At 40.0% G+C, this 13,643-nt stretch overlaps 1 protein-coding gene across 1 annotated transcript; it reads left to right on the top strand.

Moving 5' to 3' along the window:
- Positions 1-2,947: 2,947 nt before the first annotated feature.
- Positions 2,948-3,244, top strand: LOC309548049 (CDGSH iron-sulfur domain-containing protein 1-like; the record flags this gene model as incomplete). Its single annotated transcript, XM_082248018.1, has 1 exon — positions 2,948-3,244. One exon carries the CDS (start codon positions 2,948-2,950, stop codon positions 3,242-3,244), a length of 297 nt encoding a protein of 98 aa, XP_082104144.1.
- Positions 3,245-13,643: the final 10,399 nt, after the last annotated feature.

Below are 13,643 nucleotides of genomic sequence, written 5' to 3'. Positions count from 1 at the left end.
AACAGCGCCTGCAAGAAGAGGGCGGTTTGAAGATGTCTTGGTCGCTTTAGATATGAGATCCTTCTTTCAGCCGACCAATCGACAGCTGTACTCCGGATCCAGCATCAGGGAATGCCTAGACCGACAGGTGTGCGACTACATCAGGTTAACGGCCGATGTGGACGCTCTGAGGAGTGATGAACCCCTGGATTACTGGGTGGGAAGGCTTGACCTCTGGCCAGAGCTTGCACAATTTGCAATGGAACTGTTGGCTTGCCCCCCGTCCAGTGTCCTGTCCAAAAGGACGTTCAGTGCAGCAGGGGGGATCGTGACAGATAAGCGCACTTGCCTAGCTCATGACAGTGTAGATTACCTCACATTTATAAAAATGAATGAGGCATAGATCTCTGAGGAATTCAACACATGTGACCAATAGACCATGTTTAATTTAAATTTCTCATGACAGGCCACAAATATCCGCCAGACCGCCATCCACCCACAACAATTCATGGTCCTTGGCTTCGCTACAAACAGCGGCAATTCATGTCCATTGAATGCCTAATTTATGGGGCCTTTCATGGCCAACACTTACTTATTTATCCTGTGAATGCCTAATGTACCTCCAGCCACAGAATACAATGTTCTTAGCTGTCAGGTAAACGCACGTGGGCTAATTTTTTGGGCCTTTTATGGCCGACACTTATTTATCCTGTGAATGCCTAATGTACCTTCAGCCACAGAATACAACATTCTTAGTTGTCAGGTAAACCCATGTGGGCTAATTTTTGGGGCCTATACTGGCCGACACTTACTTCTCTATCCTGTGAATGCCTAATGTACCTTCTGCCACAGAATACAACGTTCTTAGCTGTCAGGTAAACGCATGTGGGCTAATTTTTGGGGCCTTTCATGGCCGACACTTACCTATTTATCCTGTGAATGCCTAATGTACCTTCAGCCACAGAATACAACGTTCTTAGCTGTCAGGTAAACCCATGTGGGATCATTTTTGGGGTCTTTCATGGCCAACATTTATTTATTTATCCTGTGAATGCCTAATGTACCTTCAGCCACAGAATACAACGTTCTTAGCTGTCAGGTAAACGCACGTGGGCTAATTTTTGGGGCCTGGAATGGCCGACACTTTCTACTTTATCCTGTGAATGCCTAATTTTTTAGACTGGAATTGAAATTCATTGGGTCTGTAAACACTCTGCCAAATTGTGGAATGGATGTGGACCCATTTTACAGATGTGTGAATGGACCCTATATGTATTTGACATGTATTTACTGGCTGCTGTCAGTTCAAGCTGATTTAGGGAAAAAAAAAAAATTTAGGGCAACTTTTCCAATTGCAATACTTCTGTTATGACATTGTCCATGTGGTGGGACTATTTGTGCACAGCTAGTAAGTCTTTTGTGGCTGCAAATATGACCTAAAGGTTTTTATGTGCACAGCTAGTAAGTCTTTTGTGGCTGCAAATATGACCTAAAGGTTTTTAAAGTTCGCCTCCCATTAAAGTCAATGGGGCCCACTGCGAACTTGCGGTTCGCGGACATTTGAGAACGTTCGTGACCTGCCCCGGCCGATGTTCGTCCATCACTAATTCCTATATTCTATTTGTATTTATATTGAGATCTCTCTCCATAACTTTAAGGGATGTGTGTTTATGTGTTGTGTAAATGTTTGTATGATCTGTCTGTCTTAATAACTGATATTTTTTTTTTCAGATTATTTATTATAATTTGATAGCCATCAACAGAAAATGTGATTACCCTAACATGTATGCAATATTTTTTGTTTGCTAATGCGTTTCGTATTGATAAAAAAAATTTTGAAATGTTCTATCAGGTAATGGATTTGTGCACACATATGAGATCTCAAACACCATTTTATTTATTTGTTTTTTAGGTTTAGAGCAAAACTTATTTTCACTTTGAAACTGGAAACAATAATTGATAATACAATATATGGTACCTAATTGTATTTGGTTTCATTATTTTGTCTCATTATGTTTTATGTATTTTTTTTTTTTTAAGTTGTGTGTTGAATGTTTTTTTTTTTTTTTTTGGTCTAGGCTTTATGAACTTAGAAACAGAGAAGCAAAAGAATGGCAGTCAAGTTGTCCATCGAGTCTGCACTTTTAGCATTTTAAACTCATTTACTGTTAACTGACTCTGTACTGAAAGTTTGTGCCAGGCATCAGCTACTCCTTGAGTAAAAAAAAACTGTATGTAATACATTTCTGCAGTGTTTCCTGATATATTTTGTCCCTCAAACCTTTCATCATTTTTGTTGCTTGTCCCTGGACCCTTTCTGTCTTATCAATATCTTTTTGCAACTGAGGTCTTCAGAAAAGGATGCAGTCTTCTCAATGATGTGTAATGCCCGGTACACACTATTAGTTCGTTTTTTCCCTTTAACCCAATGGGTTGAATGATAAAAAACTGTCAGCTCTGGTCGAAGCTGCTATACTAACTATGCAAAGTTAGCATAGCAATCTCCCCTGCTAAGCTATTGTGTTCTGACAGGGGGATGGCCCCTCACCACAACACTCTGATCAGAGCTCTCAGTCATTGGCTGAGAGCACTGATCTGGACTGGGTCAGCTGTTGGTTTTACAGCATGAACGTCCGCCATACACACGTTCCAAATATTGGGTGTTTTTTTGAACTGGCAATTGTCTCCCGACATTTGGCTTGTGTGTACCCAATTTAACTAAAGATGCATTAAAAAATTCCATTTATTTTCCCCACTGCCAAGCTGCACTATTTGCCTACTTTTTTAAGCACTTGAAGACTAACCCTTTTCCTGACATGTGTTGCTTACAAAAAAAATCTGTATTTTTTGCTAGTAAAGTACTTAGGACCCCCCCAAACATGATATATAGATTTTTTTAGAGATCCTAGAGAATAAAATAAAATTAAAAAAAAATACACAGAGCAGAGGGAAGACATGAGTTCCAGCCATGGATTGGGTGGGTGCTGCTGCAGTGGCTGTTGGTGCAGCTGCTGTAGGCTATCTAGCATATACATCCTTCTGCTGTAAAGACAAGTGCTGCAAAGCTATGGTAAACCAGTCATTACAGAAGGACAATCCGAAAGTAGTTCATGCTTTTGACATGGAAGACCTGGGAGACAGGGCAGTTTATTGCCGATGCTGGAGATCAAAGAAGTTCCCATACTGTGATGGTGCCCACACCAAACACAATGAGGAGACTGGTGATAACGTCGGCCCTTTAATCATTAAGAAGAAGGAATCCTAAGTTTCAAATTTAGTCTTTAGATACCAATGGTGATATTATGAATCCCAGCAAGAAGGCAGAGGATTATTATATACAAGGACCACCATCTGTGTCTCTGTTGTCTCCCTTACTTGTATAAGCCTGCAGTGGTAAGGGGTTTTGTATTTTTGTGTCTGACTTGGAATCCGAGACTTCATATCCACTGTATGAATTGCCACTGTGTATACATTCAGTAAATACCTCTATGGTTTCCTGTTCTTCAATCTGTGGTATACTGACACTGAAATGTAAAACAAATGCATCAGCATTAAATTATATACAAAATTGTAAAAAAAAAAAAAAATAGTAAAGTTAGCCCATTTTTTTGTATATGTGTAAAGTAACCTTTGTAGAGGATTACCTATAGCGCTTGCTTAGTGATCAATACAAAACATATGTTATAAATAATAAAACAATCTTATAGAATTACAAAATATTCCAAAATTATTAAAGTGCATATAGTTCTGCAAAGAGCCACGTGAACAAGTATAAGTGATATACAAAAAAATAAAATTGCTCATTCAAAAGATTTCACACTAAAAGTAAAATACTGTATATAAATTCTCAATAAATATATAACGGAAAAAATCAAGTTCATAATCATAGGTGCATGAAATACGTATATGAATAATCTCATAAATCCTCCATACAGTTCATGTGCAAATGTGACTTCTTGTGACCAAAAGTTCAATTATATTAGATTAGTACAGTGCACAGTGAAGGTGCTCAGTGATAGGTTTTCCAATGTGTCACTCTTTATTTTCCACCGTGGCTAGTAGTAAAATGACTCACTCACCAGACCAAGTGAATCTTATATGCCTTATGGCACTAAGACCACATGAGCTTTATTGATCCCCAGGGCCGGGATGGATTCCCTCCGAATGGATGACTTCTCCATTGGTATCACTCCTCCACTGCCCTCCTCCGGCTGGGAATGTATAAAAAAGGGAAGGTCCAAATAGTGCAGTATCGTTTAAAACAGATAATTTTATTGCACAGAATCCAAAAGGCAATTTACAGGGTCCAAAATGCAGGAACAAGACAGATAAAGGTAAAAAACACCATCACATAAACGAGCTATGGAGTGGAGAGTGGTACTTCCGGCTTGAGCTCCACCCAGCTCATGTGACATCACGACGTGCGTTCTACCTAACGCGTTTTGTCATTGGCTGACGTCTTCAGAGGTATTTATAGAGAATTTATATCTTTTACTTTTAGTGTGAACTCTTTTGAATGAGACATTTTGTTTTTTTGTATATCACTTATACTTGTTCACGTGGCTCTTTGCAGAACTATATGCACTTTAATAATTTTGGAATATTTTGTAATACTATAGGATTGTTTTATCATTTATAACATATGTTTTGTATTTATCACTAAGCAAGCGCTATAGGTAATCCTCTACAAAGGTTACTTTACACATAGTCACTAGCACTTTACTATAGCAGCTGCATCTCACCCCCTTAATTTAATTAATTTATTTATTCACATATTTATTTTAGATAATTTTAGTTTATAGGTTTATCCATTGGCGCGGGAGATATAATTTACCCAGTATATTATATCTCTGACATTTTTTTGTATACTGTGAAAGATTATGCTACGCTGAGTAAATAGATACCTAGCATGTCATGCTTTAAAATTGTGCAAGCTCGTGAAATGGCGACAAACTACGCTACTTAAAAATCTCTATAGGCGACGCTTTAAAATAGTTTACAGGTTACCTGTTTAGAGTTACAGAGGGAGTCTACTGCTAGATTTATTTCTATCTCTAACGATCATGGCGATACCTCACGTATGGTTTGAACACTGCTTACATTTGCGGGCGCTTTACATTTTTTATTTGTTATTTATTTTACTTTTTATCTTTTACTTTTTCACTGTCCCATTACTTTTTTTGATCACTTTAATTGCTGTTACAAGAAATATATACATCACTTTTGACATTAAAAGGCACTGGCAGGTATTCTTTATGGAGGGATCTGGGGTCTTTAAGACCCCAAACCCCTCCTCTGCACTTGAAAGTATTTAAAACCCCAAAATCTGCGTTATTTAAAATACTTTCACATTTTTTAAACTGGCGCCTTTAAGACTCCAGTAGACCGTGTTGTTAGTGTTGTTGTGAGGTCGCTTCCGGGTTACTACATCGGAGACCCGATCAAAGTCGATTCTTGCTTTGTTTGGGTCTCCGGGCCAACTGCGGGTGTGCTGGCTGGTCACTTGGGTCTCCCAGTGGGATGATAGATCCCGGGCAGTGTGGCATAAGGCAGCAAGAGGGGGGATGCTGCAGCTGCTACTCCTGCTGCTTGTAATAACAGCAGAGTAGCTGCTTAGTCGAATAGATTGTTATTACAGGAAAGCTGACCATCGGCTCTAAAAAAATAGTACTGGGGTGATGCCTGCAGGCATCACCCCGGTACAACCACTTGAAGCAAAATGACGTACGGGTATGTGATTTTGTGATTTTGTGCTGTAATCTAAATAACTTGATAACAATACTTAAAATGCACCACTGCATTAAGAAGCTAACAATGCATCCCACTGTATATTTAAAGATCATCTATTTTAATGTATGTACAAAAAAAAAAAAAAAAACATAATGTACTCTCACTATGGCGATTAACTCAATGAGTGGAAATGTTTTTTTTTTTTTTTTTTTGCTAAGAGTTCTTCTTTGAACCAGGTGTCCGTATGTTTTATACATTATTTTTCTATTCTTTTTTTTTTTTGTTTACCAACAATTTTTAATAGAGAAAATAAAACAGTTGCAGCTGTCAATACAAATAGCAAACATTTATCATAATGCAGTGGACAGAACATTATCCAAAGCATAGATCTCGATCTATATAGCTATAATGAAAGATCAAGTAGAAAATAGGAAAAAAAAACACAAAATAAAAGGCCACATCCCAATTGGGTATTCTTATGTTAACACATAGGTCTAATTTCCTTGGATGCTATTATAGACTTGTGATTTCTAAAACAACTTAATACTTATAATGAATCTAGGTTATCCACCTTCAAAGAGGGAAATTAATGAGTTATATCTTACAAATGACTAATTATTTGTTAAACAATGAAGGCCATAGGTTATGTATATTCCTAGCAATAGGAAAATTAATGAATTATTATCTTGGAAATTTCTGAGAAAAAAAAAAAAAAAGAATGCCATAGGATATATATTCAAAGCAATATGTGACGTATCATTTGAACCAATCTGCAAAACGTGTTGAGTGTCTTTTTAGTATTTGTGTTTAAAGATTTTTTTAGAGATTGTTATTATTTGCCTGTCTGTGTAATAAAATCATCAAGTTATCTCATAAATGGTGTTTATATAAGGTGTGAGGAAAAAACAGCTTCTATGATAATATCATGCATTTAATAGAAGTAAACGTGTGTTATAACCCAATCAAAATGTGCTCAGCTCCCTTGTGGAATAAGGTGAATTTATTAAAGAAGAAACGGATGTCTTTTCCACAAAACAATAAATGAGATACAGAATGGTAAAAACACAAACATATAGAAGTCATGGGTCAACCCATACTTCACTATGGAAAATGAAGAAAAGTGATATTTCTATAGAACATTATTATGTTTCTACTGAAGATCTACAGAAACTCAACTCAACCTTCTGCGTGAAAGGTAGTTGCTGTCATTTTTCACCTGCTTAAGATGGTCAAAACTGGAAAAAAATTTGCAACTAGGAACTCTTGACAGTCTGCAGACCAATCTTGACAAAATAATGATGATTAAAGGCTGTTTGTGGTTGAATATTTCCTTAACCACTTTCAGACCGGAGGAGGAATGACCAGGCCCCATTATGCGATTCGGTACTGCGTTACTTTAACAGATAATTGCGTGGTTGTGTGACGCTGTACCTAAATAAAATTGAGGTTATTTTTTTTTGCACAAATAGAGCTTTCTTTTGGTGGTATTTGATCACCTGTGCGATTTTTATTTTTTGCGCTATAAACAAAAAAAGAGCGACAATTTTGCAAAAGAAAAAAAAAACAATATTTTTCACATTTTGCTATATAAAACATTCCCCCCCAAAAAATTAAAAATCTAAATTTTTTAACATTTTAGGCCAATTTGTTTTCTGCTACATATTTTTGGGAAAAAAAAATTGCAATAAGCGTATTTTGATTAGTTTGCACAAAAGTTATCGCGTTTACTAACTATGGGAAAGATTTATGTCATTTTTATTTTATTTTATTTTTTTTACTAGTAATGGCTGCGATCTGCAATTTTTTGTGGGACTGCAACATTGCGGCAGACAGATTGGACCCCTAACTGACATTTTTTACACTTTTGTGGGTACCAGTGACATTACTACAATAATCAGTGCTAAAAATATGCACTGTTACTGTAATAATGACACTGGCAGGGAAGGGGTTAACATTGTTGGTGATCAAGGGGTTAAATGTAAGCCTAGGGGACTGATATATAGCAGGATCACATGGACTCTGTGATCATTCGAGGGAGAAGGACGGACGGCTGTGTTTACATCAGCCGACCGTCCTTCTCTGTCAGAGAGATCGAGAGTGTCAGGCGGCAATCGGAGCTGCCTGCCACACGCGCCTGCTTCCCCGCTGATGTCCTTTTTTTACAACAAATAGAGCTTTCTTTTGGTGGTATTTGATTACCTCTGTGGTTTTTATTTTTTCCGCCATAAACAAAAAAATATATATTTATTTTACTTTCTACTATAAAACACAGCCAATCAAAAAATAAATTTTTTTCATAAATTTAGGCCAATATGTATTCTGCCACATATGTTTGGTAAAAAAAACCAAATAAGTGTATATTGATTGGTTTGCGTAAAAGGTATAGTGTCTACAAACTAGGGAATAGATTTATGTAATTTTTATTTATTTTATTTTTTTACTAGCAATTGCAGCGATCAGCGATTTTTAGCGGGACTGTGAGATTGCGGCAGACAGATTGAACACCTAAATTACACTTTTGAGGAGACCAGAGACATTACTACAGTAACATGCTAAAAATATGCACTGTTACTGTACTAAGGATACTGGCAAGGAAGGGGTTAACACCAGGGGCGATCAAAGGGCTAAGTGTGTCCCTAGGGGGTGCTTTATAACTGTGTGGGGGATGTACTTACTAGATGAACATAGATATTTGTGTTCCTAAATAACAGGAACACAGGATCCCTGTGTTCATCTGTGACAGAATGTATATAAGGCAGGCAGCCGTTCTGTCTCTATGGGGAGCGATCGCGCGTGGCCAGCGGACATTGCGTCCGCCAGACATCACATCCACTGGACCCACTGATTGGCTCCCCCTCTGGCCAATCAGCATGCGTACGCCTCCGGTGGCGTGCGCGCCCCCACTGGCTATTACACAAAACAGCATACAGTTATGTCATTTTGTGTAAAAGTGCGACAGATGGTCGGCAATTGAAGGTATTGTTGTACCCCAATGTTCAGTTTTGGGACCCTTACTTTTTAATATATTTATAAATGATATAGTGTCTGGGATTAAAAGTAGCATTTCAGTCTTTGCAGATGACACCAAGCTATGCAGTTGAATACTGCCCTTACAGAATGTCTCCAACTTGCAAGCCAACCTCAATGTACTGTTTATTGATCAACTATGTGGCAAAGGAGGTTTAATGTTGATAAATGTAAAGTTATGCACTTGAGAGCTAAGAATATGCATGCATCATACATACATACTAAAGGGAGTACAACTGGGGGAATTAATGGTCAATCATATGCTTAATAATAGCATGCAATGCCAAGCTTCAGTTTCCAAAGTGAGCAAAATACTTTCTTGTATTAAGAGAGGTATAGACTCCAAAGAGAGAGACATCAGTTTGCCCCTGTACAAATCATTAGTAAGACCTCATCTGGAATATGCTGTTCAGTTTTGGGAACAGTTCACAAAAAAGATATTGGGGAACTGGAGAAAGTGCAGAAAAGGGCAACCAAACTGATACAAGGCATGGAGGAGCTGAACTACGATTAAGATTAGAAAAACTGAGTTTGGTTTCTCTTGAGAAGTGTTGGGTGAACAGTTCGGGCCAAGCAAAAGTTTGGCCAGAACATCGCCTGTTCGCCCATTCAGCAAACACCCAAATTATTCAGTGTGAGTGTTTAGTAATGTTGCCCATGCTATCCAGCCACAGTGGACTGGCTTACTAAACCATCCTCATCCTCCTCCTCCTCATCCTCTATCACCCACACTGATACTAGTGTGCAGTCCACCGCAGCAGCCAGAGTGGCTTATTCTGCCTGTTTGTTCTCAGCTACCTCTGCCATAGCCCCAGCATCATGCATGGAGGAGTCAGCTGAATTGTTTGAACACAGTGTCAGCCACTTGCTTCTTGAGGATGCACAGACATTACTTGATTCGGGTGTTGGTTCTGAGGCAGAGGAAGGGAGGAACATGAGCCTAAAGAGAGGGGAGAACACGGATTAACAACAAATTGGCAGTCATGTTTCCCCAGCTGCAGCATATTGCCAAGTTGGCTTTGGTGATGATGAGGATGTAGGGGGTGATGATGATGAGGTCACTGATGCGACTTGGGTGCCAGATAGAGCAGAGAAGTGTGGAGGAGAAACAACCCCAACGAGAGAGGATGTCCTCCAGAGGCAGAATTAAGAGAAGAGTAGAGTGCAGCTGCCTTATTCCATCAGATTATGGAGCTGTTACCTCCCGCCCACTTCCCACAGCTCAGCTGTGTGGGCCATTTTTAGCACATACGCAGCCGATCGTAGTTTTGCAATTTGCAATCTCTGCTGCAAGCAGATCAAGTGTGGCAATAAACAGCTATTTGGGTACCACATGTTTGACAAGGCAAGAGTACCTGAAAGCCATTTACAAGGGACACAATTCTGCTATATCTCATGACCTCTCAGCAGCCTCCATTGACAGAGATGATGGTATAGCAAAGGGTGTCACACATCCTTGAAACACGTCTGGCAGCAGAAGACCACCATCTGTAGAGTATAACAGGCAAATTTCTCTGTCCTAGCTGCTGCATCAAAAAAATACACTCCCTGCCATCCACAGCGTCTAAATTCTAGCTTATCCAAATTGCTAGCTTTACAACTACTGCCTTTCCATCTGGTGGATCCTGCCCCTTCCGTAAATTTGCAGAATGTGATTTACCTCAATGGCTGGTTCCCAGTCGCTATTTCTTTGCATGTAAGGCTATTCCAAATCTGTATCATCATGTGGAAGGCAATGTTTTGGTATTGTTGGGTAAGGCAGTCAATCGCAAGGTCCACATTACTGCTGTGGTGCAGCAAACATAGTCAGAGATGATACATTTAGTTCACAGCACACTGGGTAACTGCTTGCAATTAGGAAGGATGCAGAACAGGGCTCAATGCTGGAGCTTGTTTGCCGCCATGTCTCCATACAGCTGGTAGCGATGATGGGCAATTTGTCAGCTCCACCCCCTCCTCCATGCCCTCCTCTGCTGAATTGTCCTATGAACCATCATGACCCCCTAAGCGTTAAAGGGGCTATTAATTGAGTCATGCTAAACGATGCCATGCAGTGGCCTGTTTAGGGGACAGGAGCCACACCGAAGCAGAGATCCTTTTAGCTCTGCAGGGGAAGGCCTAGAGGTGGTTCACGCCATGCAAGCTTGAGCCAGGAATGGTGGAGAACGATAATGGCACTAACCTTCTGTCCACCCTTTGACAGGGAAAGTTGACACATGTGCCATATCTGGCACATGTCCTTTTTTGATGGTGCAGCATTTCTTAAAAAGGTACTCCCCAGGGTTGCAAGATCTTCTAAGGCAGGCCATAAGAATCATTTCAGGTGGTCATACATAGCCAGTGTTTGGTTGGCTGAAATTCAGCAGGAACTCCACCTGCCTATAAACTGCCTGATTTGTGACATGCCCACCATGTGGAACTTGACTTTGGCAATGCTTCAGTGGCTGCACATGCAGCAGAGGGCCATCAATAAACCTGTGTCAGTATGGCAGAAGGACAGACTCAGGGCAGCTCAGCTTTTTCCCCACACTAATGGCTGCTAATAAATGATGCATGCACTGTACTGTCATTATTTGAGGAGGTGACAAGGATGGTGGGCCGTGGCAATGCATGCATCCCTGACATAATTCCTCTTGTGTTCCTGCTAGAGCCTACTCTGCATAGCGTTATGGGCAGGGCACTCAAGGCAGAGCAGTGGGAGGAAGAGGAGCACTTCCTTTCCTTTCAAGGTGCACTTTATCCAGACACCATTTTTGCGATGCCCCAAAACATACAAGAAGTGAGGGAAGAGAAGGATTCTGGCAGTTTAGAGACATTGAAGCAGAGGAAGATATATGTCAAATTTTAAGAGATAATTTTCAGTCCCCAGAAACCTTGGGAGTAGTACTGTACATGGCTAGGAGGAAGCAGTTCCAGATACTGTAATCTTCAGTGATCCTGAGGACTCTGCTTTAAAAAACTCAAAGGGCAGCAAACAGCACCAAAAAGGAAGAAAAAAAGAACAAGACGTGGAAGGAAAAACAGAAAAACTAAGTTCCAGGAAGTATCCCAAAAGACAGGGGAAATAAGGAATACAGCAGTTTTTTGATGCTCCAGATGATGTCGTAGTGACGAAATGCGTAGGAAGTGGCTTATTGCGTCAGTGCGTCACTTCCGGTAGCGGTGGTTCAGACCGGTGGAATGCGGAAACGGCACGGCCTGGCGGACCCTGCATGCTGAAAGTGAACTCCCAAACTGTGAGTGGATATAGCACCTGCTTAAACTTACATACTACATACTACATACTACGCAATGGAGGCTATTTTGTATTGCAGCATCTGATGAGAACCGAGCTACCTGTTACAAGTGTGCGGTAAGCATTTGCACCTAGTGGGGATCCACGGGTACAGTTCTCCTATAAATAGAGGATAAAACTGAGCACCTGGTGCACTGGCACATGTTTGTACAAACAGCACAAAAGCACTTTGCATATTTTAAGTGGTGATACTATATGGTTTTATGAGACGCACTATATGGTTTTATCAAACACACTATATGCACCTTTTTATGATTTTATGAATGGAACATTTACCATTTTTACAGTTTTATGTTAACTAAAAATGCACAGCACACACATCTTTTATCTTCACATTTTAGTATATGCACCAATACACTTGGTTTTTAATTTTTCTCATTAAAAGGTTTGATATGTTTTAACATTGCTATTTAAAGATTCAGTCTGATGATGATGTGTACAGGCGTTGAATTAGTATCACTGGACTGGCCGGCTGATTAAGGGTGGACCAACATGTCCTCTGTCTGCCGTGCTGGAGCACCAATATGGAGGAGAACACATTGTTGGTTGCTTAGATACTGCCAGCTATAAAATGACTGGGAGGTTGATTGACGGACAACGCTCCAGTAGACGTCCAATGACGAAACGCGTATGGCAGGAACTTTTCGTCAACGTCAATTCCGCTCTGCAGTCTGCCGTGGTTGGAATGCGCAAGCTTCTTGGCGCTGCACCTAATACTCTGAGTCGATCAGCATACTCCTCACCGTGAGTTATTACGATCTACTACATGCTTTTGACATTATATGTTACTCTATGGGGATTTCTTTATGCTTGAGCACCTAAATGGGACCCGCATATCTGAAAGGATTTCCAGGAACCAGACTTAGGAGTTTCAGACTGGATACAAATCCCCCTATGGACATTCTCATAGCCACTATTGGTTACCATTCTTTTTGGTGAGTGAGACCTCTAGTGGAGAGTTGAGTCACAAGCACTTGAGTTCACTACACTCACCTTCACTTTCTCACCACGGATTTTTATATTTGAGCACAGCCATATATAGGGGATTGTTCCCTGGTTACACCTCACTATTTATTGTTTTAATTACCTTGAAGCATTTTTTAGTATATACTATTTTGTCACTACACATTAAAATTCTTTATCAGCACTTTGTGTCACAACAATTTTAATTATTTATTTTTACCCAGACAATATTCCTTGATTATATGCACCTTTGCACTGGCACTTTACTCCGCACATATTTTTAAAGTGATTATTATCTTGCGGTCTGGGTACACTATTTTACCGAGTATATATCAGGTAGCGCCGATTCCAACCACTTATCCTTTCTTCAGAAAGCAAGGAGAGTCCAAAAGTCAAGCCGGGTCATACAGGAGATCAATCACAGAAGCAGGTAAACAGGAGCAGGGGTCACAGGAAGCTGCAGATCAAACAGCAATGACACAGTGCCACTGAGGTGTTTAAATAAGGCAACCTGTTGCCAATCACTGAAATTAGTCTGCAGACTCTGCACTAAGTTAACCCTTAGGTGGCAGACCCATGACATTGCCCCCTCCTAAAGGGCAGCCTCCAGCCCAATTGAGCCAACTTCTCGGCATGGGATCTCTTGAAG

This window comes from Pelophylax lessonae (genome assembly GCF_965119305.1).
Source record: "Pelophylax lessonae genome assembly, chromosome: 2".
Taxonomy (NCBI): Eukaryota; Metazoa; Chordata; class Amphibia; order Anura; family Ranidae; genus Pelophylax; species Pelophylax lessonae.
The sequence above is the reverse complement of the archived record's forward strand: the minus strand, read 5'-3'. Positions and strand labels throughout refer to the sequence as shown.